Source organism: Salvia miltiorrhiza, chromosome 6 (genome assembly GCF_028751815.1).
Source record: "Salvia miltiorrhiza cultivar Shanhuang (shh) chromosome 6, IMPLAD_Smil_shh, whole genome shotgun sequence".
In the NCBI taxonomy this organism is placed as follows: Eukaryota; Viridiplantae; Streptophyta; class Magnoliopsida; order Lamiales; family Lamiaceae; genus Salvia; species Salvia miltiorrhiza.
This window is the reverse complement of record NC_080392.1, coordinates 3913452-3941168: the sequence shown is the minus strand read 5'-3', so window position 1 is coordinate 3941168 and position 27717 is coordinate 3913452. Positions and strand designations below refer to the sequence as shown.

At 37.8% G+C, this 27717-nt stretch overlaps 2 protein-coding genes across 2 annotated transcripts; one reads left to right on the top strand and one right to left on the bottom strand.

Annotated features, from left to right (window-relative positions):
* Positions 1 to 6844: 6844 nt before the first annotated feature.
* Positions 6845 to 8884, bottom strand: LOC130988036 (rosmarinate synthase-like). Its single transcript, XM_057911784.1, has 2 exons — positions 8359 to 8884; positions 6845 to 7881 (listed from the first exon to the last, which is right to left on the bottom strand). The coding sequence occupies exons 1-2, from the start codon at positions 8767 to 8769 to the stop codon at positions 6967 to 6969; spliced, it is 1326 nt and encodes a 441-aa protein (XP_057767767.1). The 5' UTR covers positions 8770 to 8884; the 3' UTR covers positions 6845 to 6966.
* A 15195-nt stretch (positions 8885 to 24079) lies between these two features.
* Positions 24080 to 25946, top strand: LOC130988035 (rosmarinate synthase-like). The gene is made up of 2 exons (XM_057911783.1): positions 24080 to 24527; positions 24829 to 25946. The coding sequence occupies exons 1-2, from the start codon at positions 24117 to 24119 to the stop codon at positions 25735 to 25737; spliced, it is 1320 nt and encodes a 439-aa protein (XP_057767766.1). The 5' UTR covers positions 24080 to 24116; the 3' UTR covers positions 25738 to 25946.
* The last annotated feature ends 1771 nt before the right edge of the window (positions 25947 to 27717 follow it).

Below are 27717 nucleotides of genomic sequence, written 5' to 3'. Positions count from 1 at the left end.
ATAAATTTTTGTATTGATATTAGCATCCAAAGCAGACTAATCACAAGTGAAATTTCTCAATGTGCTAATGAAGAAAACATGGTTTGAAATTTCTCATTTAACATGTTCATATTATTATATCCATAGGACAACATTAATTCATCCAAAATTCACAATCAAAACCTTCAAACGGGAAGTTTAACAATCGAAATATCACCAAAGCAATACACTCATGAAATGCGATCGACTCTAAAAGGCCAAAACTCATGAATATTATTTTAGGAAAAAAACGAATAAAGAATTGTTAAAACATGGTATTATCATAATGCATAGAGAAAGATAAAGAGAAGCAAATGATTGTTATTGTATTTCTTGATGTTTCTCATTACAATCATCCTCTGATTTATAGTATAAGTGTACGTTTTGAAGAGCTACAAAGTCATACAAGGTAGCCGATCTTCAGGGATTTTGGTTAACTTTTGACTGAATTTGCTGCTATTTCTGACTTTGTTTTTCTGCTATTTCTGACTTTGTTTATATTTTCAACACTCCCCCTCAAGTTGAGTGACGGGATTTCCGATGCTCAACTTGTCGAGAACTTCTGTAAAACTCTTGGAATTGACGGCTTTGGTAAGAATGTCTGCAAGTTGGTCCTCGGATCTGACAAAGGGTAGGGTCACGATCCCTCCTTCGATCTTCTCTTTGATGAAGTGCCTATCAACTTCAACATGTTTGGTTCTATCATGTTGCACCGGATTTTCAGATATGCTGATGGCGGCTTTGTTGTCACAGAACATTTGGCATGTTTTTGTTGGATGAAGACTTAACTCCATTAGTAGCCTTCTCAACCAAAGAACTTCAGTCAGCCCACTCTTGATTCCCCTGAATTCTGCTTCTGCACTTGAGAGTGCCACTACCTTTTGTTTCTTGCTTCTCCATGATACAAGATTCCCTCCAATGAAGGCAAAGTATCCTGCTGTTGATTTCCTGTCAACTGGGTTTCCAGCCCAGTCAGCATCAGTGTAGGCTTGTATCTCGAGATGTCCAGTCTTCCTGAACAGTACTCCATAATCAAAGGTTCCTTTCAAGTATCTCACAATTCTGAGTGCTGCTTCCATATGGTCAGCTTGTGGTTGGTGCATAAACTGACTCACAACTCCAACAGCATATGCAATATCAGGCCGAGTATGGGAAAGATATATAAGTTTCCCTACCAAACGTTGATATTTTCCTCGATCCGCCAATTCAGCTCCCTTCACAATCTGTAGCCCATGATTGACAGCCATAGGCGTCTCAGCTGGCTTGCAATCTAGCATCCCAGTTTCTGCAAGAAGGTCAAGAGTATACTTCTTCTGATTGATAAAAATCCCGTTCCTCGATCTGAGTACTTCGATCCTGAGGAAGTACTTTAGTCTCCCAAGGTCCTTCATTTCGAACTCCTTGAAAAGATTTGCTTTCAACTTCTGGATTTCTTCTAAGTCATCCCCTGTTATGATCATGTCATCAACGTAAATGACTAAGCAAGAAATAAGATCACCTCGTTTCTTCAAGAATAAGGTGTGGTCTGAATTGCTTTCCTGGTACCCGAACTTCTTCATAGCTGTGGTGAATCTTCCAAACCAAGCTCTGGGAGACTGTTTGAGTCCATATAAAGTTTTTTTCAATCTGCATACCTTCCCTTCCTCGAACTCATCTGAAAAACCTTGGGGTGCATCCATGTATACCTCCCGTTCTTCTTCAAGCTCACCATGAAGAAAGACATTTGTAACATCAAACTGATGAAGATCCCAATCCTTGTTTGCAGCAATGGAGAGGAGCACCCTGACAGTGTTCATCTTTGCCACAGGCGAGAAAGTTTCTGCATAGTCGATCCCATATGTTTGTGTGTAGCCTTTTGCAACCAGCCGAGCTTTGTATCGCTCAATAGATCCATCGGGTTTTCGTTTGATTGTGAAAACCCATCTGCATCCCACAGTTTTCTTCCCTTTTGGCAACCGACACTTCTCCCATGTGTGATTCCGGTTTAGGGCTCCTATCTCTTTCTTCATAGCATTTCTCCAATGCTCGATCTTCAGGGCTTGCTCTGCTGTTTGTGGAATCTCCTCATCATATAAGGCCGCTTCATAGGCTGTGGCATTTTTGGACAAGTTTCCCTTGGCGATATTCCCAATTGAGTATCGCGAATTCCTCACAATTTTCTCTGGGGCATACCGTTTAGGAGGTACACCCCGATTACTCCTGGGTGGTAGCACATATCTCCCAGTATCTCCATCTACTGTATTATCCTCCTGTTCTTCTTCAATGACTTGAGAAATATTATCAGCAGAATCAGAAGCCACAATAGTAGGTTCAGAAGATCTTACCTCAGATATCAGTGGCGGAGAAGATATAGGCTCATGCAGCGGACTAGATTGTTCTGGAGTGGATGAAACATGCTCGGTGGTTAGGTTAACTTTTTCTGTTGGATCTGCTTCCAGGACTGGCATTGGTAACCAACTTAACAAGTCGATCTCACTCTTATTCTCACTTTCACTCTCCCCCTGACTGTTAGGGTGGTTACTGTAAAAATACTCAGTTTCGAGAAAGTCACATTTCATAGTGGTCACAATTTGACGGTTTTGAGGGTTGTAACATCTATACCCTTTTTGATTGACCCCATAGCCCACAAACACACACTTGATAGCGCACGGAGAGAGTTTTGTCCGCTCATGTTTGGGAACATGAACGAATACGGAACAACCAAAGATTTGTGGTTGCAGCGTAAGGGCAGTGGGTATATTAGCCAAAGTGGATAATTTTTGTAATGGGGTTTGAAGTTTGAGGGTTCTAGTGGGAAGGCGGTTTATAAGGTAAACTGAGGTTGCGACAGCTTCGGGCCAAAAATGGCTGGGTACCTTAGACTCAATCATCATAGCTCGGGTCATTTCAAGCAAGATTCTATTCTTTCGTTCGGCAACACCGTTTTGTTCAGGGGTATGGGGACAAGTGGTTTGATGAATTATCCCTTTTTGTTGACAAAAGTTCTGCATGTTATGATTGACAAATTCACCCCCGTTATCAGTTCTAAGGACTTGGATATTTTTCTGGAATTGATTTTGCACCATGGCGAAAAAATGAGTAAATTTATCAAAAACTTGAGATTTATTTTTGAGAAAATATGTCCATGTCATTCTAGTGCAATCATCAACAAAAAGCAGAAAATATTTAAACCCTTGACCCCCGGCAACAGGTGAAGGACCCCAAACATCAGAGTGAACTAAAGAAAAAATAGAATCGACTTGAGTATCACTGGGTTTAAAAGGTTGTCGATGACTTTTAGCCAAAACACAAGTTTCACAAGACAAAGTATTATTTTGCATAATGTTAGGGAATAAAAGTTTAAGGTAACCCGTGGATGGATGCCCTAACCGACGGTGCCAAAGCCAGGCTTCCCGGTCAGCAGTTCCGTGAGCCAGCATCACCTTGCCTTGTTGAGCTATCTCATCCACATAGTACAATCCATCCCGCTCAGTGCCACACCCAATAATCTTCCCCGTTCTGATATCCTGAAGTAAACAGAAGTGAGGATGCATAAGCATGGTACAATTGAACTCTTTAGTAACATGGCTAATAGATAAGAGTTTGTGTGAAAGAGACGGGACATAAAGACAATTTGAGAGACGTAAAGTAGAGGAAATTTCTATAGTTCCGGCTCCTTTAACACGAGTCAAATCACCATTTGCAGTCTGAACATGCGTACGATGTGATGTTGATGACTTAATAATATCAGTTTTATCAAAAGTCATTGTATCAGTGGCTCCACAATCAAAAATCCACCCTTTACCTCTATCCCTATTATCACAAGAGGTTTGATATGCAGCGGAAGTATTTAGGGAATTTCTACATAATTGAGAGGTGTTTTTAGTATTATGTAGAGGTTTGGGGTGGTTTTGTAATTTATGGAAATCCAGGGGGGTAGTTTGCATAAAGTGGGGCTCTTTTTGCAATTCAGGAGAAGTGGGAGGGTTTGGTGTGAAAACACCAAACCCTATACCTGAATTTTGCCTCACCAAGCCTCCCCAATTCTCTCCAGTCGCCTCCCCCTCAAATCGGCCTCCACCATTCTTTGGTCCTGCAGCCTCTGCCGGACGATCTACAGCTGCTCGGTCCACGGCTGGTGCCGCCGCCCCCACGGTCAGCGGCGACTGATTTCCAACCGCCGATATCTCCCTCGCGCCCCACGGTCCAGAGGCTGCCAGTCGGTCGACAGCCATGGCCGCCGCTCTTGCGGCCCACGCCGGTCGGTTCTCGGCCACTGCCGATCCAGTCGGTATTGCTCCGATCTGTTCCGAATTTCCTCCACTTCCGTCCGCCATTTTCCCTTTCGCAACCTTGGAATTGTTTTCCCACCACTCCGGTGTGTTGCCTGGACCGGCGGCGGTGTGTGGCGGTTGGACCTCAGGCCGCTGAGTAGGGCGGTGGGTGGCGGCGAGTCCGGCTCCGACCCCTCCCGATGATGAGGCATCGATGTCGGAGCGATTGGTTGCCGGCTGCAAGTTTTGTAGTCGGGCGGCCTCCCTTTTCACTTTTGAGAACGCCGACTCGACTGAGGTAACGGGAACTTTCTTGAGAATGTCCCGACAAAGTTTATCATATCTGCCATCTAATCCAGGGAGGAACTGAAATAATCGGCAATTTCCGATTAATTTTCGGTGCTTATTAATCCCTTCTTCATTGCAGTTGATTGGATTTGGGTCTCTTCGACCCATTCTGTGGATTCTGTTTGGATTTGGGTTATTTGAATCTGTTTGGTTTATGGTTTCAATCTCTCCTGGCATTTTTTTTTTTCAGGAAATGAAGAACAGAGGCTGCCTTGATTTGGTGAATTGGCTAAGAAAGGTTTTGGTTTGGGATTATGAACGATGATGATTTGTTTCTGAGTTCCTAGGATTGAACTTGCTCTGATACCATGTTAAAACATGGTATTATCATAATGCATAGAGAAAGATAAAGAGAAGCAAATGATTGTTATTGTATTTCTTGATGTTTCTCATTACAATCATCCTCTGATTTATAGTATAAGTGTACGTTTTGAAGAGCTACAAAGTCATACAAGGTAGCCGATCTTCAGGGATTTTGGTTAACTTTTGACTGAATTTGCTGCTATTTCTGAGTTTGTTTTTCTGCTATTTCTGACTTTGTTTATATTTTCAACAAGAATGATGAATACTTTTGCACTGTTTTCGCAATTATTATCAAACGCTAATTTGGCAAAAGTATAACAATGTAAAAAGGTGTTAATAGGAAAAAATACCCTACTTAAGGTGTATATGAAAAATGCCCTACTTTATAAATTTAAGCATTTTATGCCCAATTAAATTATGTGAAGAACCTATTTTACCTCTTGATATTTATGGGTTTGCTTGTTTTTTTTGTGAAAGTTTTACACATTTGACCGATTTGACAGCTATCAGTCATAAAAGTCAACGATATCGGTCAAATGTATGTAAGACTTTCACAAAAATCCAAGTAAATCCATCAACATCAAATGGTATTTAAAGAATAGGGCATATAATGCTTATGTTTATAAAAGAGAACATTTTTCATGTACTAACTTAATGAATATGACATTTTAAATTTTCACTCAATAAAAAGTGTGTAATAATGTAAAATACTATAATTACATACTTTTCACGACTATTGCACGATTTTATAAAATCGTGTAAAAAAATATGTAACAATATAAAATACACTATTATACCAAATAAGAATATTTAGATTACAATAGCTACTATTTCCATGTTTTTATTTATGCGAATAAAATTTCCTTTTACTACATAATTTTGAACAGAATAGGTGCTGCCTAGCTCTAAACTAGGGGTGGGAATCGGGTCGGGTTCGGGTACCCTACCCGAAAAAATCGGGTACCCGAACCCGAAAATCAGTGAAAAATAGTACCCGATCCCGAACCCGATTACTAAATCGGGTACCCTAATACCCGACTCGGGTATTCGGGTACCCGAATTTACCCGAGCTGTTAATGAATTGGATGCCCAAAAATCAAAATGCTTCCAGATCCAGAAATGTAGGGGTGGGAGAAGAGGCAGAGGACGATGGTCGGAGGCTCGGAGCTCGGAGGCGGCGCGACGCTGTTGCTATGGGAGAAGAGGCAGATCTAGAAAAGAACATGCCGGAGGGGACGGTGGCACGAAAACCTCTCGACGGCGTCGCGGTGGAAGGGAGGGCAGCGGAACACTGGGGGTTGATTCTGGTGGTGGCCGTCGATGGGTGCAGAGGGGCGAATCGAACATAACGCCTGCTGTCGGAGCTAGGAAGCGGCGCCGGCGACTGGAGACTGCTGCTGCTGCTGCGCGGAGGCGACTCGAGACTGCTGCTGCGCGGTGGTCAGGTGGGGGAGACCGGCGACGGGGTCGCCGCTCAGGTACGGAGGCGTGCGTGTCCGAATTTGGGATTTGGGGTTTGCGAAATTGGATTTCAATTGGAAATTGGAATTTGGGATTTGGGGTTTGCGAAATTGGTTTGCGAAATTGGATTTGGGGTTTGCGAAATTGGAACTTGGGAAATGGGATTGGGAAGGCCGAAGGGATTCAACAAGGGAAGTGGATTACAGCTGTGCCGAATTGCCTTTTAAGTCAATTAATTCGGGTATTTCGGGTATACCCGATACCCGATTTTTTTACACCCTAACTATCCGAACCCGACCCCGACCCCTAATTTTTCGGGTATAGGGTACCCGATACCCGATTTTTTCGGGTCGGGTATCGGGTACCCGATTACCCGATCCCGAAATTCCCAGCCCTACTCTAAACATCAATAAATAGAATATTCGACCGTACACGCATGCATAATGCATTAACCATCTTAATAAAATAACACATGATCCGTATTAATTAACTTTATTGTCACACATTCGAGCAGTCAATAATGTTTATTTCAAATAAAACACAAACGCGCGCAGACCCCAACCATCTTCTTCGGTGCCGAATATTACAACCTCGGCCAAATGAAAGTGTCATAATTTTCATGGACGGAGGGAATATCATAAAATAATTTCTGAAACGCCTCCATGTGCGGCTTCAGCAGCGTGATCTCAAGCAACCAACTCCCATCACTCTCCGCACCAACGAACAAAAAGCACTTCCCTTCATACGGAGCCGCCGCCGGCCCCACATAAACCGGCTTCCCCCACCCGAAATCCGCTTCGAATGAGGGCAGCCGCGCCCAGCTCGTGATATCAAAATTAGGGCACCTCATGGTGTTGTCTCTGCGGGCAGTTTGGGGGATATTCGGCAGCTGCACCTCCAAGTAATCAACAGCCGACCTCAAATACTCGTCGTTCATTCGGGCCACCGACGCGTGGACTTTCCCCGCCGCGAAATCCACCGGATTCGACACCAGCTCGCCGCACAGAGCGGTCGACGTCGTGTAGAAGATCACGTTGCCGAAGAAACCGGAAGGCAGGGGCGGCCTCAGCCTCGGGCGCCCGTCCACCGAGGATTGCAGCCTGGTTTCTTGGTCCGGGGCGAGGCCGCGGGCCGCGCAGACGCAGCGCCACACGTGGCCGGTGACCACTTCGTACATGGTGTAACGGGATTTGCATCTCTGCTTGAGGGCGCGGAGGTGGGCGGGGGTGAGTTTGAACGTTGAGTGTGACGTGTCGGTGCTGGGGAGAGGGGTTATGAGCGTCGGCAGGGGCTGGTATTCGTCGTGGGGGAACTGGGGCTGCGGCGGGCAGCGAGCCGAGAGGAGGCGGCGGTCGAGGAGTGGGGGGATGGCAGCAGCGGTTACGCCGCGGGTGGCGTCGGACCACGTTTTGATGAAATGGAGGACGGACATCCCGTCAGAAACGTGGTGGTCGTTTGCAAAGCCCAAGGAAATGCTACCACATTTGAACCGTGTCAACTGCAAGAAAAACTTTCCTTTGTGAGAGGTCTTGGGTTCAAACCCGTCTGAGTGCGGATAGTTTTCTCACATTTGTGTGAGTAGAGGTTCCACCAGCGTACAAATTGCTTTTTCTTTTTGTGAAACATGTGCGAGTTGCTTATTTGATTATACTCCCTCCGTCCATGAAAGAACTTCCTAGGAGGGAGTGGCACGGGTTTTAATAAAATGTTGTATAGTGTATTGAGAGTGGAGAAAAAATTGTAAAGTGTATTGGGAATTGTGAAAAAGTATTAATAATTTATTGTGTTGTTTTAATTAATGTTATTTGAGTGGTGGGAATTGTCTTAAAATGGGAATATTTTTTAAGTGGTGGGGTATTGTCCCAAAATAGGAAAAAGTAGGAAGTTCTTTCGTGGACGTCCCGAAATAGAAAAATAGGAAGTTTTTTCATGGACGGAGGGAGTATAAGAAAAGGATAAAAATATTCAAACATACCTGCAGCAACAAAAGTGGGAAGGTGGAAGTCCCCCAAGAATAATCGACTTTAGGGACGAGAGAGAGGTCGGGGACGCGGGCCGCGAAACCACCCAAGTCATCGACGGTGGCGTCGCACTCCGCCTCCACGAACAACACTCCCTCGGCGTTGCAGTTAATCTGGATGCGCCCGTTATCCGCCTTCTCCAGCCTCCCTGCATATGGGTAGAAGTCAACCAGAACCCGCCCAAGCGCCGCCTTCAGCAAGCCAACGTCAAAGAAGTTGGCGGCGCCATTGGAGCGGTACAAGTTGACGAAGCGACTGTGGTAGGTAGCCGGCATTTGTAAGTCCAAATTCGACAGCCACAGACTTCCACTTGGAGTTTCTGCCATTGGCCTCACCATCGTCGATTCTTTCACATTCATCCTCATGTTGTGTGTGTGTGTGTGAGAGAGAGAGGGGAATTTCCTACGTCCCACAACCTAGGAAACAAACCCATATAAAGAAGAAGGGTGGTTAGAGTGAGTGAGAGAGAAGGAAGTAGTTGAGATTGAAAAAAGAGAATTAGCCTGCAAATTGTCAATGCCAGATCCCATGAAATCTATTAATTATATAAAGCAATACATAATTTATGCACCACGCTCCATTATTACATAAAGTATTATACATATATCATATCACAGACCGTGCAGATTCACGATTTTCAAATTGGGAATATGATGCAGCTGCACCCCACGTTCTTAACTGGATCTGCCACTGCGTGATTCTTGGTATATTATAACGATTTAGTATCCCCACATGGGCATGGCCATGGAATAGTTTAACTTTAACAATACAGTTAAGAACACAAACGTATAAATAAAATAAGAAGCGTGGCAGCCGTTTATTATTATTTATTACTAGTATATCACCCACGCAATATGCGCGGGGATCATTTTATTTTCTTGATATTAAATAAATTTGTAGATATAATAATATACATATAAAATTTATATATAAGCTTGATTAAATGAAAAAAATTATATATGTATTGAAGCTATATAAAGAAGGCAAAAAATATATTTAGAGGGTGTTTGGCTGACCTTATAATTAAGCTCTTTAAAACAGCTTATAAGCTCCTTCAAAGTGTTTGGAAAAATAAGTTCCTAAATAGCTTATAAGCTGTAAAAATAAGCTCTAATTAAGAACTTAATTATAAGCTCCCCAAAAGATAAATTCATTTCCCCCAACTTATTTTTTCATTATCTTGTAATGAACACTCATTTTATAATAACTCAACTATGATTTTTTATTTTTCTCATATATGATTCTAATTTCATTTTTCTTTGATTTTCTCTCAATAACAAAGATTTTTTCTTATAAGCTCAATTACCCAAACATTTTGACAACTTATAAGTTTTTAAGAAACTAAATCTTATAAGCTCTTAATTAAATGCATCTTATAAGCTCCAAGAGTTTATAAGCTTAGCCAAACACCCTCTTTTAGAATGCTTTAAATATACATACATAAAATTTGTGAATACACATTCTAAATTTGTCACAGCCCACTATCCCAATGACGGGTTAACCGGGGTTATGACTTAGGGTGAACAATAAAAAATGGAAATGGACAATTACTTAACATTAAAGTATATGGAGATGTCACTCATAGATAAAATGCTAGGATCATATATGATTATTTGGATACTTATAAAACACATACATAAATGAGAACTGATTAAGGTGGGTTACCCAATAACATGTATCCCAACTTCATAACATAGAGCTATCCTAATCAAAGTATTTTGCAGCGGAAAACGTGTGAGATATACATATGAAGATGTATACTCAAGGTTACATTTCTTGAAATGATCAAAGGAACACATGCTCAACACCATTCCATTCCATCAGCTGCTCAACCTGCACATTTAGAAATACATGCAGGGCTGAGTATAAAAATACTCAGTGGGCACGTATGCCTAAGTATAAAAATACATGCTCAAAACTGTAAATTGTCATGCCATCATAAACAGTACAGCAAGGGAGTTTTTCGCTAAAAGGCCCAAGCTTACTAAGTTCATTTGTGATTCTTAAAGTTCGTCTGCAGACTAAGTTCTCTTGTAATCTATCATATCTGGAACTTTGTGCCGGAGAGGTGGCCACCTCTCACGGTCACTTGACCGGCCAACCCGCTAGATGACTCACGGTCACTGGTGTACACTAGCCCTGGCAGGATAGCTATCAACTGCTCAGGACCCGAATTCGATTGCATCATTGGCAAAGCCAAAGCAGATAGATATCATACTAAAATTTAAACATTTTATGGCAAGACAATACTTGAAATAACTTTAACTCAGAGATTTTGTCATGAAATAACTTGCTTAAACGTAACATTTAAACTCATTTGATATATATGAAAGTAATGCCCACCTGATTAGGCAATGCCTGTCGTTTATTCTTAACTCTAAATCGGTATAGCAGTGTTACTCCTCACGATCCACAAAGCCTACAAGAAATCTATAATCTTAATAGGTCTCCTGAATCTAATATTAAGTTATAGTGTAGTGCTTATCATCCTATGATTCACTTAGCCGGGTTTTGAAAATTTAATAAATAAATAATTGAAAACTAAATTCTTGAGTTAAGGACACCAACAATATCCATACTCGATTTTCTTAAATAATTGGATTTATAAATAAAACCAATTAAATCATAAATACTTTTATTGCATGATGCAAATGCATACTTAACATATGGTAAGTAATTTCTTAAAATATGCACATAATAATAATATAATATTATTATGCAAATCATCTCATGCTTAATCGTATATGCACATAATAATAATATTATTATTATGCAAATTATTCTTTAAATAAAACTATTTAATAGTTCAATTAATTAATATAAGTATAGTCCATTTAATAAAATAATGCAGTCCATTTACTAAAAAAAAATCTGCACAATCCAAGTAACAAGGCCCAGCTGTTTTAATTAAATAAACTGAGCCCAAGTTACTAAATAAAAAATCAGCCCAACCAGTTAAAAATAGAAATTCAGCCCAACATAAAGAAATAACCCGGCCCAACACCCCAAGCCCAAACCTAGCCCATCATTTAACACCCTCACACACACAAACACACGCATATACTCACACACACAAAGCTGCGCGCAGCAGCACGCTCCCCCTCCCCCTTCTTCCTTTCTCCGTTCACGCCGCCCACCGTGGAGCTCGCCGGAGGAGCAGCAGCGACAAGCCGCGCCACCCTCGGCTTTCTACACACACACCAGGACACATAGACGGAGGTAGCACGCAGCCGCCGTCCGCCGACTCTCTCTCTCAAAACTCCGGTGGTAAATAAAGCCCTCAGGCTGTCGCCGATCGTGCCCTTCATCTCCAGCCGAAACCCGCCGACGCGGTCTCTCTCTCTCTCCGGCGAAGCAGCGGAGTCCGCCGCAGACCCGACGCTCGTTTCCTCTCGCTGAACAGATCCGACACCCCATTTCCCAACTCTCTCTCTGCTCCGTCGAATCTCCTCCGGCCATGGCCGAGCAGCAGCGGCACTACCGCCGTACCCCGCCTCCCTCCGCTGAACTTTGGCCGACGGCAGCAGCTTCATGCCGCCACCATCGCCGCCCTCTTCTCTCCCTCGGAACTCTCTCTGTGACTCCCGCCGACGAGCAGCAGCCGGAGCCGCCCGTCGGAGCCCTAGGTTCGGCCTCCTCTCCTCTCGGCCTTCCGGCGACTGCAGCAGCGAGGCTGCCGCCGACCGAGACTCCCATCTCTCACTCTCTCTGTGACAGTGGCCAATCACCACCACCACCAGACGGACAGCAGCGATGAGCCGCCGCCGACCGCATCTGCCTCCTTCCACCCTCAACTCAACTCATCAGCAGACACACAAACACAACAAGCAAAACCAAAACTCAAAACTCCTTTCCTCTTTCTTTTAAAACAGTCATGCTTCATATACGTATACATACACAGATTGTACTTATCATGCCAGTAACTTGACATCAATATAACGTGTATGCATTTTGTTTTGATCTGGTGTGATGGATGTATGAACAATTATGTGAGTTATGCGCCTCTACATGTATGTCTGCAATGGTGTGTGTTGGGTCTCCAATTGGAGTTTTGATTTGAAAGCAATGATTGAGGGAAAATAGTTGTAACTAGAATACATAATTTGAATGTTTTAAAGAAGTAAAACCTTTAGAACGAAGTTGCTGGTTCGTTAATCTGGTGCACCACAAACTTGGCCTGCTCGAAATATTTAGTGGAGGAAAAACTAAAGTTGAGCTTTGGTTGCTTGGTCTTTCACAACGAATGAGTAAAATGATTATAGATAGAAGAAAAATCTGATTTGTTGGAGTGAGATTTGTAATTGTATGGCTTGTGCACTGTAGTTGATGGTAAGGGTTGAAAAAAAATCATGATAATGATGGCAGCAGCTTATTTTGACAAGGAGTAGGTGGCGTATATAAGGTGAGGGAGGAAGCATGCTGATCATGGGAAGACATGATGATAGATGACAAGTGGTAGCATGTGCTCATAGAATAATTTAAACTAAGGCTCGAAATGTGAATAATTAAATCAAGCACACATAAATAACTGAAGACTTCAATTAAAATCTCTATAATATTGAAAATTTTGGATATGTAAAAATCCTTTAAAGTTTGCTAATTGAAATACTAGTGCAACTGTTTAAATACTCAATTTACATAAATATGAGATGCACAAGAATTTAAATAACATAAACTTTCAAAATTTATTTTTGTTGGAATTAAAGTAAATTCATTTTCTTTTATTTGGCGTGAATCATCTTAAATTCTAAGTTTGAAATCTACTCTAAATTTAGCTAGGGAAAAGCGGGGCGTTACAAAATTTGTATAAATCTAATCATAAATTCAAAATTCATAGTCGGTGCGCCAATGACAGCTGGGTGCATGTCATGTGCCAATGAGGCACGCAACGATGCAGAAAGGGGTATTGTAGGGGTGTAATCGAACTGAGCCGAACCGAATAGTGGTGTGCTCAAGTTTGGTTTGTTTAGTATCAAATCGAATCCTGAACTTTACTTACCGAATACTTTGAGGCTCACGAGCAATTCACGAGCCCAATCGAGCCTATACGAACTTTCTAAATTTATATTTATATTCAAAATATTGATTATTTTATTTTAAAAATAAATTATTTTATTCAAAATAATAAATATAATAATTATTTTCTTATAACTAACAAAATTAATTAGAGATTTAATACAATTATTATTAATTTTAATGGATAAATATAAGTTGTATCTACTAATAATTTATATTTTTCAAGCTGAATCACTTGACGAACATGTTCACGAGCTAACGAGCCAAATACTACTAAGCTCAAGTTTGATTTGTTTATTTATCGAGCTTCTTTAAACGAACTTGAACGGGCTTTTTTCGAGCCGAGCTCCGAATAGTTCGCGAGCAGCTTGGTTTGTTCACAGCCCTAGGTATTGCGGTAATTTTTTTTATGTATTTTGATAAATGCAACTTCTTTTCTTTTCCACTTAATTAAGAAAAATGAATAATATAATATTCTATTTTATCTTTTTAATTAGAATGAATTTGATACTTCTCCCTGTCCCTCCACCAGCCTAATGCAGCTAATCGTTGTGAGTCAACTTGCTCCATATTTTTTTTTATTATGCGTGTATGTTTTGTTGAGTAAAATAGTAGATAATAATTAAATATAACTAATAAGTTGCAATTTTATCTTTTTAAATTTATATTTTTTTGGTTGGTCCATTTCTACAGTGGCGGATCCAAGATTTGTTATTAGGGGGTATGAAATTTATTGAAGTACAACGTTTGAAAATATCTACACGGGGGTTCGGGGGCGGAAGTCCCCGAGCCAATATTTTTTAAGCATTCCGTCAGTTTCTTTTTATATCCAAGTAGAATTTTAATGGATTTAGAATTAGAATCAGTCAATTAATATGGTAAATAATTGTTCGCAATTTCATTAATTGAATGACAAGTACATTAAAAGCACATAAAGACCTACTTCTATGCTTCTTTTTTTTTGAAAAAATGTTTTATCTTCTAAAAAATAAACTAATTTCATTATTAATAGTTCATAATTTACTTTAACTTGAGGATCGACTCAAATTCAATATTAAAAATTAATTGATTAGAAAGGAAAGTAAAACAAAAATAACACAAACTAATAGAACAAATAACTATAAACTGTTAAACAATTAAAGTGGATATTATAATTATTAAAATACTATTTTTTCTTGTATATATATATAGTAAAAATAAATAAAAAGATTTGGGGGTACAGTTATGCCCCTTGCACCTATTTGATTCATTTATTGTCTTCAGGGTGAATTGGGTTTGCTCTTATACCTGATGACTTGCTTTCTCCATGATAGCATTTGTTATGATAAATGAATTGGTTGTTTGAGTTTTTTTGGATTATCTTGATTTTTCAATTAGGTTCGATTCTATTTCTAAAATTTTTGGTCAATTTAATATTTTCCCTCTTTCCCACTAAAAGTGACATGTATTCAATTTTGGGCTGTCCCACTACAAGTGGCATGTTTTCATAAATGAAAAATTTTAACCTTTAAAAAAGTGTAGACCCTATCACTTTCAACTCATTTACAATTTCTCCTTAGTTCTCGTACCGAAAAGTTTTGAGCCATTTATACTGGGACGGAGTGAGTATTAAATTTAGATGATTTTGTTCAATTTTATGAGTTTTATAATATTATAATTTTAGAAAATTATCCAATAATTGATTCAAAAAAATATATTAAATGACAAATATTAATATAAAGTAAAATATAAATTTATATTCATAAAAAAATTATTTATTAAAATAATTACTTTTTACTTGCGAATGCGTGTCATCTCTACTAGTCTTTATATATGGGCTTTAAGACCAACTAGAATCATACTCCTAATAGATTTAAGGCCGTAATTATAACATAATCCCATGCCAAAAACAAGATAATTGAACATAAATTAACTAAATATAAACAACCTAATATCTTAATGGGCAAAGGTGCACATTAGCCTCTGAACTTGACACCCCTATAGCCTTTACCCCCCAGGATCGGTCAAGGCGCGTTGACCTCCCTGAACTTTCGAAAGAAGGGTGCACTTAAACCCCTCTGTTAAACGGCCCCTTAAACGCCGTCTGCTTTAATTATTAATTTTTTTTTCGGCGCTCAAACCCTTGCTGCCTCGTCGGACTCCGAGTACAGCAGCAACGCAGGCGGCGGTCGTTCGTCGGACTCCAACGGCAGCAGCGGTAGTCCATGGTGGGTGAGAATCAGGGCTTACCCCTCTGCCTTAAACATGTGATTCCAGAGAGAGATTATGGAGGACGTGAGAAAGAGCGGCGAGGCACTAGCTCCACCGGATACCGCAGGCGGTGGCGTCGGATTCAAACGGAGGCTGTTTCGCCAGGAGATGAACGAGAGGGTAAAAGAGATTGACTGAGAATGGGTCGAGAGAAGAAGAGGGATTTGTTTTGTGTGGGTTCAATCGTGTGTGAGAGAGAGAGAGACGATCTGTGTTGGGGTTTCGAGTTTTGGTGATTTTCTTTGACGATTTCAGATTTGGGTACTAGACTTTCGATTTTTCTAAGAAACTGAGAGACTCTCTTGAGAGAAATAGATAGAAAGGAATTTGGAGATGGGTGTGGTGGTTGACTGGTGGCGGCATGACTACTAGAAAAAATGAAGGAATCTTTTCCGGTGAAGACGGGTTGGGGAAGAACCTTGGGGAAGAACACCCAGTCAGAATCTTAAAAATTTTGAAGAACCTATCGGAATTTGGTGGGGCTCATCGAACAAAATAAAATAAAAATAAGAATAAAAAATAAAGTAGACGGCGTTTGAGCGCCGTTTAACGGAGGGGCTTATTTGCACCCTTGTTTCAGTAGTTCAGGGAGGTCAACGCGCCTTGACCGATCCTGGGGTGTAAAGGCTATAGGGGTGTCAAGTTTAGAGACCAATGTGCACCTTTGCCCTATCTTAATTAGCATATACAAACAGTTAGTTGGTTAGGCCAATGGCTCTCTCTCTGAGAAAAAATAAGGATGAATGTGAAAGAATCGAGGTTGGTGAGGCCAATGGCAGATACGCCGCGTCGTCTACTTGTACCGCTCCAACGGGGCCACCAACTTCTTCGACGTTGTCTTGTTCGTGGTGGCGGAGTGTGACGCCTCCGTCGATGACTTGGGTGATTTCGGGGCCCGCACCCCCGACCTCTCCCTTGTCCCTAAAGTCGATTATTCCAGGGGATTTTCCACTTTTCCAATTTCGCTGATCCAGGTCTCTTCTCACTGTTTTTAGGGTATCACGAAATGGTAAGTGAGACAACTATAGTAGCACTAAAGAAGTTGTTTATGACACTACTAGAAAAACTCACATGCATAACACTACATATATAACGGATATTTTGAAAAACGTCTATGTATGAGCATTTTTTTTAATAGATAAAGTTTTTATAAATATCCGTTATGTATATAGTGTTATCTACAAGAATACATAACAGTATGAAGTATTACATTATATTTTAGCTTTATTTTTAAGTCATATTTTAGCTCTTATTTTTTCACCATTCACAACCAAACGTATTTTACACACACTATAAGTTCATCATCTTTTACTTACTCTCTCCGTCCCACGAATCTTGACACGTTTGATTTCGACACGAGAATTAAGGAGTTGTAGATTAGTGTTTTAAGTGTGTAGGTAATAAAGTATAAACGTGATAAAGTAGGAGAGAGAATGTAATAAAAGTGATAAAGTAAGAGATAGAAGGTAATAAAAGTGATAAAGTAAATGTGTCAAGATTCGTGGGACGACCCAAAAAAAAATACATGTCAAAATTCGTGGGACGGAGGGAGTACAAATTATATATATAAATTTTATGCACAAATTTCTAAATTTAATTAGAAAATGCATGAATTCGTTTTCCCTCATAAATTATTACCTAAAATGTTGTTGCTTAAATTAGAGGCTATAGATTACAGCCATATATTTTCTGAATTTTAACGATATAAGCTATGAATTATACGATTCAGATTCTAATTCAGATTCTCATTACGAATCCATATGACACATTCTATTTTTCAAAAGCATTTATACGCACTAAATTACACAAACTAAGAGGGCGTTTGGCTAAGCTTATTTTAAAGAGCTTATAAGCTCTTGGAGCTTATAAGATGTTTCAAGAGCTTATAAGATGTAATTTTTAAGATCTTATAAGTTGTCAAAGTGTTTGGATAATTGAGCTTATAAGCTAGAAAGATAATTTTTAGCTAGAGAGAGAAAATATTTTTTTACAGAGAGAAAATCGAAAAAAAATGAACTTGAATGATATATGATGAAAATAATAAATTATAGTTGAAAAATATTTGTAAAAAGATTGTTGCATATGAGATATAAAAAAATAAGTTGGGGTAGAGGAACTTATTTTTTTGAGAGCTTATAAGCTCTTGGAGCTTATAAGTTGTTTAGGAGCTTATAAGTTGGTTAGGAGCTTATTTTGCCAAACACTTTGAATGAGCTTATAAGCTGTCATGAGGAGCTTATAAGCTCAGCCAAACACCCTCTAAATATGAATCCATATGAACTATACTGTATGGATTTTTATTTAAAAGTAATTATTGATGTTACAAAGAAAAACCAACATCTACTATTCAACTCCATTGAAAACAATCATGAAAAAATGAATCCAAAATTCATAATATCTAATACTCCTTCGTCTCATTGATCTTATCCTGTTTTTATATTTGGTAATGATTTTATACTAAATCCAAAATTCACACTAATTATACTCTTCTTAATAACGTGCCCAAAAGAAATGGGACAAGCCTAAGTAACTTAAATTAAACATAGTAAGTTTTATTGTTTTTACGCATTGATACTATCTGTCACCATCACAATGTCAATGTTGATATTTTGATTTGCAAAGACTTCACACCCTATCGAATAATTTTTCCTCAGCCCCTACGCAATCTTTTAACAATTGACGGGGATTTCATATGTGACATATTCTCCTTCCCCTTTTTGCTATCAAGCCATAAATTATTCCTAAAAAACCTTCTGACTCCATATTAAGATCCGATCAACATCTCATTTTTTGTTACGCAAGATTTAAATAAAAATAAAAACAAAACAAATAAAAAAATATGCACATAGCACATTTGCGCAGGCGCAGCATCAGGGGCAAGGCTAAGAGAATGTAAGAAGAGCAAAATACATGAAATCCAAATATTTGATTCGAATCAAACCAAATATAAAATTTAATTTGAATTTTTTGAATTTTTTTTTCGGATTGAATTTTATGAAAATTTCAAATTTTATGATCGGATCAGATTGATACTTTCAAAATTCAAAATCCGAAATATATATTGGCGTAATGAAAAATGAGATGGCGGATCTTATTATATACACATTTTTTTTGGTTGAATCTGTTTGAATGGGTGTGCACGAACGCACGTATTTACCCAGCACAGACCACGCGAGCATGATAGCTAGGTCAGGTGCATGTCATATGCCAATTGAGGCACGCACGAAGCAGAAAGAGATAGAGATATTGTGGTAAAATTGACTATTTTTTTTATTTATATATACATAAATGCGACTACTTTTCTTTTTCACTAATTAAGCAAAATGACAAGATTCGATTTTCTCTTAGAATGAATTTGATACTTCTCCCTCCACCAGCCTTAATGCAGCAATTGACCCTTTCAATAACTAATCCTTGTGAGCCAACTTGCTCCAAGACGTTTCATAAACGAGAGTCTTTTTGGGTACTTCAACTTTACCACTTGAGCTAGGCTCGTTGGCAATATCCTCGTCTTCTTTATCTTTATTCATTTGAAAATATGCACGCACCACCCTTGGTTTAATCCCATACTCCCTCCGTCCCACCCAAGATGCAACGTTTTCCTTTTTGGGCCGTCCCAATCAAGATGCTACATTCTTTATTTGGCAAAAACTAACACTAATTAAATATTTTCTTATTACATTCTCTCCTGCTTTATCACTTTTTTATTTTCTCTTTCTTACTTTATCACTAATTAAATATTTTCTTATTACATTCTCTCTCTTACTTTATCACTTTATTACTTCTTCTCTCCTACTTTATCACTCCTTAATATATAACTCCTTAAATCTTGTGCCCAAAAGCAATGTTGCGTCTTAAGTGGGACGGAGGGAGTATTATTTATTTGAAAATTAAAGTCCAATATCCCCTCACTACGCGTAATATAAACTCCTTCAACATTTGACTTCTGTTAATATAATCGAGCGAATATTGATCTGATACCCGTAGCTTTTGATTCGGTTTTCATTAATTCTAATTTTTTTTATTGTTTTTAATTAATCAAGCGAATCTTGACCTGATACGGTGATACCCATTGTTAATATTTGGAACATAATCAATCGGTGGCAATAATCACACTTGTTGAATCAAGATATTCGCGAGTTATTTGAATCTTGACTAGATTATTATAAGATCATTCGATGTAGCTTGTTAGAAAAATAGAGCGATTTTTTTTTTCGATTTTTCGATTTGATTCGGTTCTAATTCTAAATTTTTCAATCAATACGGTTTGGTTTGTTTTTTTATATTTATTTAAACCAAATATAAATTTAATTTGCATTAATATATTTTAGCAAAAAATCGAAAGAAAATCAAATGCATATCCCTAATTCTTATTTTTTAGATTAATTATTCCAAAAAGTAAACGCACTTAGAATTCAATTAAGGGCATTGAACAATATATATATTACTGATTGATATAAGTGTTAGGGATGGATCCAACAATCACTTGAATAGGACGTCGGGTACGTCCGGGTCGGCGGGCACTAGCAACCTGAAACCACAAACACATTAGAGCCCTTCTAGAAGCACCGGTGGAGGTGTCGATGGAAGGGCCTCCGACGCTCAAGTCAGTCAAACAATTCGGATTAATTGACAAGAAAAACGAATATAAAGCGTAAAGATAATTAAATTAGTAGAGCAAAGGTGAGATAGTGAATCTCGTCGGTCGGACTGGTCTGTCTAGCTGGTCTGTCTGACTGGTCAAAGCAAGCCCCAATCCGGAATGTGAGAGCGTGGAGGCGTAGAGATCGAACAAGTGAAGAGAGTTGAGAGCGTGAGTAGGTGGAGTAGCTGCGAATACCAATCCTCGGGCTGTTGACCTATTTGATACTTGTTTATATTGTGGTATTCTGACGGCTAGGGTTTAGCTGACACGCCTATTAAAACCCTAGTTGTTCCGATATTCGTGGGATTGACGTCCCTCTTCTCTTCTTGCCCTCTTCCTCAAGTCGTTGCCCTCTCTAGGGTTTGAGTCGCTGGGCCTGACAACCTAGTGTTGAGATAAATTAATTAAGATTGATTTAGTTCTGTGATTGGGCCTAATATAATGTTTGGGGCCGCGAATATATATTTAAATAGGCTATACGGAATTTGCCCACTACAATAAGCAAACAATATCCCAATTAATCTTTTTATATGGCGGAGCCAGACTTTCGACACAGGGGAGGTCCAAATTTTTTTTTCCTCGATAAAACTAAAATTAAAAATAAATAATCATTATTAACACAATTATAATATCGTATAAAATTACATAACAAGTCAAAAAAATAAAATAAACATAATATTTCTATCCTATTTTTCATGTTGTGAAACATCTCCATAATAGCTTCATTAGTAATATTTATAAATACACATTCTTTTCGATGTAAGGTACTAAGCAATCTTGGTGATGCTTCAGGTTCAACACTTTTAATAGGACCATTAATTGTTGATTATTATTATTATTATTATTATTATTATTATTATTATTATTATTATTATTATTATTATTATTATTATTATTATTATTATTATGCAAGCTCAAATTGAATATTAATAGGCATTGTAAAGCTTGCTCTAAAGGAAACAAGTATTAGACAAGAACTAAAAATGGCCAAATTAACACTACAAACAATTGAGAGAGGGAAGAAACAAGAATGAGAAAATTTTCAGAGACTATGAATTGAGTGTTATATTATTTCCTGTTAAAAATTAGTATAGAAACTATATTTTTTATTTTTAATTATTATATATATATATATAATGACAAAAATACCCCTAGAAATTTTGGAAAAATTCAGGGGGGTCCAGTGACCCCATTGCTAAATTCCTAGATGAAGGTTGTAATTATAACATATACTCTCTCCGTCATGTAAAAATTGTTCTAGAGAAGAGAGTAGCATGGATTTTAATAAAATTAGTTAAATATGTTATGAGTTGAGAAAGAGTCTCACCATAAAAGTAGTGTTAATAATAATAATGTGAGTGGAGAGGGAATCCCACCAAGTGGTAGAATAAGTAAATAAGTTAATATATAGAAGATAATCTATTGTGTGATGGCTAATACCCATCAATAGATTAGGACTATTTTTTATGCACACCCAAAAATAAAAAAATATAGGACTATCTATTTATTATATGAAAACACGGATTGTAGCAAAATGGTAATTAAAGAATCATGTTAAGGATATTTACAAAATTCAACAAATTCTAATCTCATATATTTTCTCTCTCCTCTCTCATCTCTCCTCTTTCATCACACGATTTCTTTTAATTTTCCATACATACTTTCTCTCTCTCTCTCTCATGTTCTCTTTTTCATATTTTTGTAATTTTTTTTAAAAAAGTCAAATTTTATTTTAAAAAAATATTCATTATATATATCTTAAATTAAAGATAAATGCAAGATCTTTAATTTGGTATAAAAATTATCAAATATGAATTTAAAATAAATAAATTATTATATTTTAAAATTTTAAGATGTTTATTTTTTCTCTCTCCTCTTTTTTTTAATCAAATTTTCATATTTTTTGTCTTTTCTTATTTATATGGTTGTTTTAAGGTTGTCGTTATTATTAATATTTTTTCTCTCTCCTTCTCTACTACAAAATTCTGTTTCTACTCTCTTCTCTTTTGATAAAAAAAATAAATATCATTGAAACATTATATTTATATGTTGAATTATTTTATTAAGCATAACATAAAGATATTCTTAATTCTTTTGTGGAAATATCACATCTCCTTAATACTAAACAAACGTTTACTTTTTCTCTTTGGTTTACTATTGTATATAAATTTAGTGGCCTTTGCCCATCAATTTTGAAATATATATTAAAATTATCCAATTATTATATATTTTTTTATTTTGCATACTCGCTTATTTTTTGGTCAAATTTTGTGCTGAAATACTATATGAAATCCTACGTACCATATTTATCGATTACTAATACAATATTAATTTGGGCATATTAAAACAATGTCATTTACGTTGAAAATTAGCATCTAACTAAATAAATTAAGAATCGAAGTATTAAATTGAGAGAAAGTGAGATGAATGAAGCCGATGAGAGAAAATGACAAGAAGTAATCCAAGAAATCAAAGTAATAGATAGAAACTCTTTTTGCTGCAAAAAAATATGATTAGATATAAGGATTAGGAGAAAACGAAAAATAGGAATTAAAATAATTTTAGGGTTTTTAATTGTCTAACAGCCTGAAACGACGTTGTTTCCATCCAACTGACGTTATATCTATTTTACACACAATCATATTTATGTCAAGCTGGGATTATATGAAAAATAGAATTTCAAAAATAATTTTGTTTTATGATTGTGAATGAAGGTATTTAATTACAATATAATAATAATGTGTGATGTCAATTGCCATTATAAGTAATTTAAATAGTTTACAAATAATATAAATATACACTTATATACCATGTTCAATATTATAATCAATAAAATTTTATGAACTTTGAAATTATACCTTTTTAGGAAAAAAATGATTTTAGAAATGTATTTAAATAAGTATGTTTGAAGGAGAAAGCTAAAGCAAAATGATGTATTTCATTTTTATTGAGATTTGTTTTTTGGCATCAAATAATTATTCAATTCTTTTATTAGTATTCTAAAAATTATAATAATATAATTTATTTTCCTACTGATCAATTGAAGTTTTTCTAATAAAATGACATAGGTAATGAGCTAACTTAGAAAAAATTATTTTATGCATGATTAGCTCATATTTTAAAATTAATATATATTGTGATGTGAATACTTTTTATTTTATTTTTCTTTGTTTCTTTTAATTTGAATGATGTGTTTATTCTATAATTTTAGGGAAGAAAACTAAGTTTTCCATCAAATAGGTAGAAAATTAAAAATGATCGATACTTTTGAAAATTATAAAATAAAATTAAGGATCTTTACTGAGTAATTGATGTAGATTATTTTAATTTTTTAAGAAAAAATAATTTACATTTACTTTATATTCTAACTATATTTAATATTTGTTTTTTTATTCATTTGATACATCATTTAATTTTTTTTAATAAATTAATATGATTAAATAAAGAAATTTAAAGGTCGCACCACAGGGGGCTCGAACCCAAAACTTTCAGTTTTAGACATTAACCCCTAATCACTTAGCCGATACACACACTACATCGTTTAATTTTGATGCAAAGCTATATTCGCAGTGCATCGAACGGGCGAGTGTACTAGTGTTTATAGAATGAAGAAGTATAATCCCACGCTAAAAACAAGATAATTGAATATAATCTTTATTATCTTTTTTCAATCACGTCTCTTTCACAACAACTCCCTTCCCTCTCACTCACTCTAACCACACTTCCTTATAAGGGTTTGTTTCTTCTGTTGTGGGACGGTAGGAAATTCCCCTCTCTCTCTCTCTCACACACACACACAACATGAGGATGAATGTGAAAGAATCGACGATGGTGAGGCCAATGGCAGAAACGCCAAGTGGGAGTCTGTGGCTGTCGAATTTGGACTTACAAATGCCGGCTAACTACCACAGCCGCTTCGTCTACTTGTACCGTTCCAATGGCGCCGCCAACTTCTTCGACGTTGGCTTGCTGAAGGCGGCGCTTGGGCGGGTTCTGGTTGACTTCTACCCCTATGCAGGGAGGTTGGAGAAGGCGGATGACGGGCGCCTCCAGATTAACTGCAACGCCGAGGGAGTGTTGTTCGTGGAGGCGGAGTGCGACGCCGCCGTCGATGACTTGGGTGGTTTCGCGGCCCACGCCCCCGACCTCTCTCTCGTCCCTAAAGTCGATTATTCCCGGGGGACTTCCACCTTCCCACTTTTGTTGCTGCAGGTACGCCTCTTCTCACTTCTCCTACAAGTGGAAATAACCTTATAAATACAAGAGTTTTGTCGTCCCACAATTTATTGTTGTGTTTATTATAATTTTTAATTTTAATTTCTTATAATTAACAAAGCTTCACTGAGTTTATAATTATTTTTTTTATATTTATTTGAATTAATGATAGATTATTTAGGTTAATTAATAAGTCATCTTTAAAGAGTATAAAATAGAGAAATTAAGAATGAATATAGTAAATTATGGGACGGAGGATCTCATCTCGAGTTTTATGAGTGTGATACTATTCTTGCAGTTGACTCGGTTCAAATGCGGTAGCATTTCCTTGGGCGTTGCAAACGACCACCACATTTCCGACGGGACCTCCGCCCTCCGTTTCATCAACACGTGGTCCGACACCACCCACGGCGTAACAGCTGCGGCTGTCCCCCCGGTGCTGGACCGCCGCCTCCTCTCGGCACGCTGCCCGCCGCGGCCCCGGTTCCCCCACGACGAATTCCAGCCCTCGCCGCCGCTCACAACCCCTCTCCCCAACACCGACACATCACACTCAACATTCAAACTCACTCCCGCCCAACTCCACGCCCTCAAGCAGAGATGCAAATCCGGTTACACCACGTACGAGGCGGTCGTCGGCCACGTGTGGCGCTGCGTCTGCGCAGCCCGCCGCCTCCCCCCACGCCAACAAACCAAGCTGCAGTTCTCGGTGAACGGGCGTCCGAGGCTGCGGCCGCCCCTGCCGCCGGGTTTCTTCGGCAACGTGAACTTCTATACCACGTCGACTGCTCTGTGCGGCGAACTGGTGTCGAATCCGGTGGAGTTGGCGGTGGAGAAAGTCCACGAGGCGGCGGCCCAAATGAAGGACGAGTATTTGAGGTCGGCTATCGACTACTTGGAGGTGCAGCCGCCAAGTATGAGCACCGCCTCCCGCAGCGATAAGAGCGTGAGGTGCCCTAATTTGGATATCACGAGCTGGGTGCGGCTGTTCTCTTTCAACCCGGATTTCGGGTGGGGGAAGCCGGTTTATTTCGGACCGGCAGCGGTTCAGTACGAAGGGAAGGCTTACTTGCTCGTTGATCCCGAGAGTGATGGGGGTTGGTTGCTTCAAATCACATTGCTCAAGCCGCATATGGAAGCGTTTCACAACTTGTTTTATGACATTCCTCCAAAAAATATGACAATTTGCATTCGCCACAAGTTGTAATGTCAATAAACATCGCAAAAACTCCGGTGAAACCGGTTTTACAATGACACTACTTCAACATTCATTTGCATGTTGAAGTGGTGTTATTGAAAATATTAAAGTGTCATTTGTATGTTGAAGTAGTGTCATTCGCAAAACTGATTTCACCGTGAAATCGGTTTCACGGGAGACCACCTCAATAAACATTGTGCATGCGTGCGTGTATTTTTGATTTATTAATTGATCATGGATATTATCGGATTGATTATAGAGCTGAGGCACCTATTATTCTCTGCAAATTAAAGAATGATTTTAATTTCTTGGAAATAATTGCCAAAATAGTCTTATATTGTATAATTATATAAAAATACAAAATCTCTCGGTGCTGCGCGAATGTGCAATGTGCATATTTTTTTATTATTTCTTTTGTTTTGTTTTAGTTTTTGTTTTTATTTAAATCTGTTTGGCGTAATGAAAAATGAGATGTCGGATCTTATTATATACACATTTTTTTTGGTTGAATATATGTTCGAATCGGTGTGCAACAGCTATGTCATGTGCCAATGAGGCACGCACGAAGCAGAAACAGATTCGATTTTATCTTTTAGTCTTTTAATTAATGAACATTCAAGTGATTTCAATTATTCTTTGAAAGTGGTTGTTGTCATTTTCTCTGATAATTAAGAATGTTTAACAACCAAACTTCAAATATTTAATTACTCCGTCTTGTCCCTCAAACTTCTTCCTCTTTTTTCATTTTGGTCCGTAAACATCTTTCTAACTTACTTTTGGAAATAATTATACTTTCTATTACTCTTACAATCTTCAAACATCTTTCTAACTTACTTTTGGAAATAATTATACTTTCTATTACTCTTACAATCTTCAAACATCTTTCTAACTTACTTTTGGAAATAATTATACGTTCTATTACTCTTACAATCTTCACTTTTTGTAGGACTCATTCTCCACTTATCAAATATTACACAGCTAACTTTTATTAAAACCCCATTAAAAAAATGTTTAAGGGACGGAGGGAGTATATAGCAGCCATCATAGAAAGGCACGTCGATTAAACCTGCATGCTTCAAAAATGAAACAATGTAGCTCCATGATATAGCTCGAGAAAAACTGTCAGTTCTCACGATAACATGAGAAAGAAAATCCTAGAGTTTTTGAATGCCATGGTTACAAGCAGAGAAAATATCCTTTGTAGAAGTTCGTAAAATCAACTAATTAAAGTCTTAATGATAATAGTATAAGGACTTATAAGTAGGATTGTAATTAATGAATCCAGATGTTCGGGTGTTAATTGAATCTTGGTTCGATAGAAGCTCATTCAATGTAGCTTGTTAGATAAACGAATCGGTTTTTTGGTTTTTTTCAGATTATCTCGATTTTTCAATTTGGTTCGGTTTCAATTCTGAAAATCCCAATCAATTCCATTCGATTAATTTTTTTAAAATCAAATATAAATGTGGTATGGTATAGTTTTCTCACTTTTGTGTGGGTAGTGCTCTCGCCTGCGTGCGGTTATTTCCCACCTTTATGTGGTGTAGAGGTTCCGTCTGCGTGCGGGTTGCTTATTTGATTATATTTAAATACTTTTTGTAATTCTAATTCAATTTTTTTATTTGATTTGATTTTAACAAAAGAATTGAATCGAAAACTAAATGCATACCCTAATTTTTATCTATTTAGACTAATCCCTAAAAGTAAAAGCACTTAGCTAGAACTCAATTAAGAACATAGAACAATATATTATGGATTGATATAAGCAAACAATATCCCAAATAATCTTTTTTTTATATAAATTACATAATTAAATAAAAAAAATTCAAAGACCGTGCGACGAATGACTCAAACTCAGGACCTCAGGTTTGGGGCATTAACCCAATTAATCTTTATATATGGGCTGTAAGACCAACTACCCTGTTCCTAATAGATTATTAAGGCCATAATTATAACACAATCTCATGTCAAAAACAAGATAATTGAACA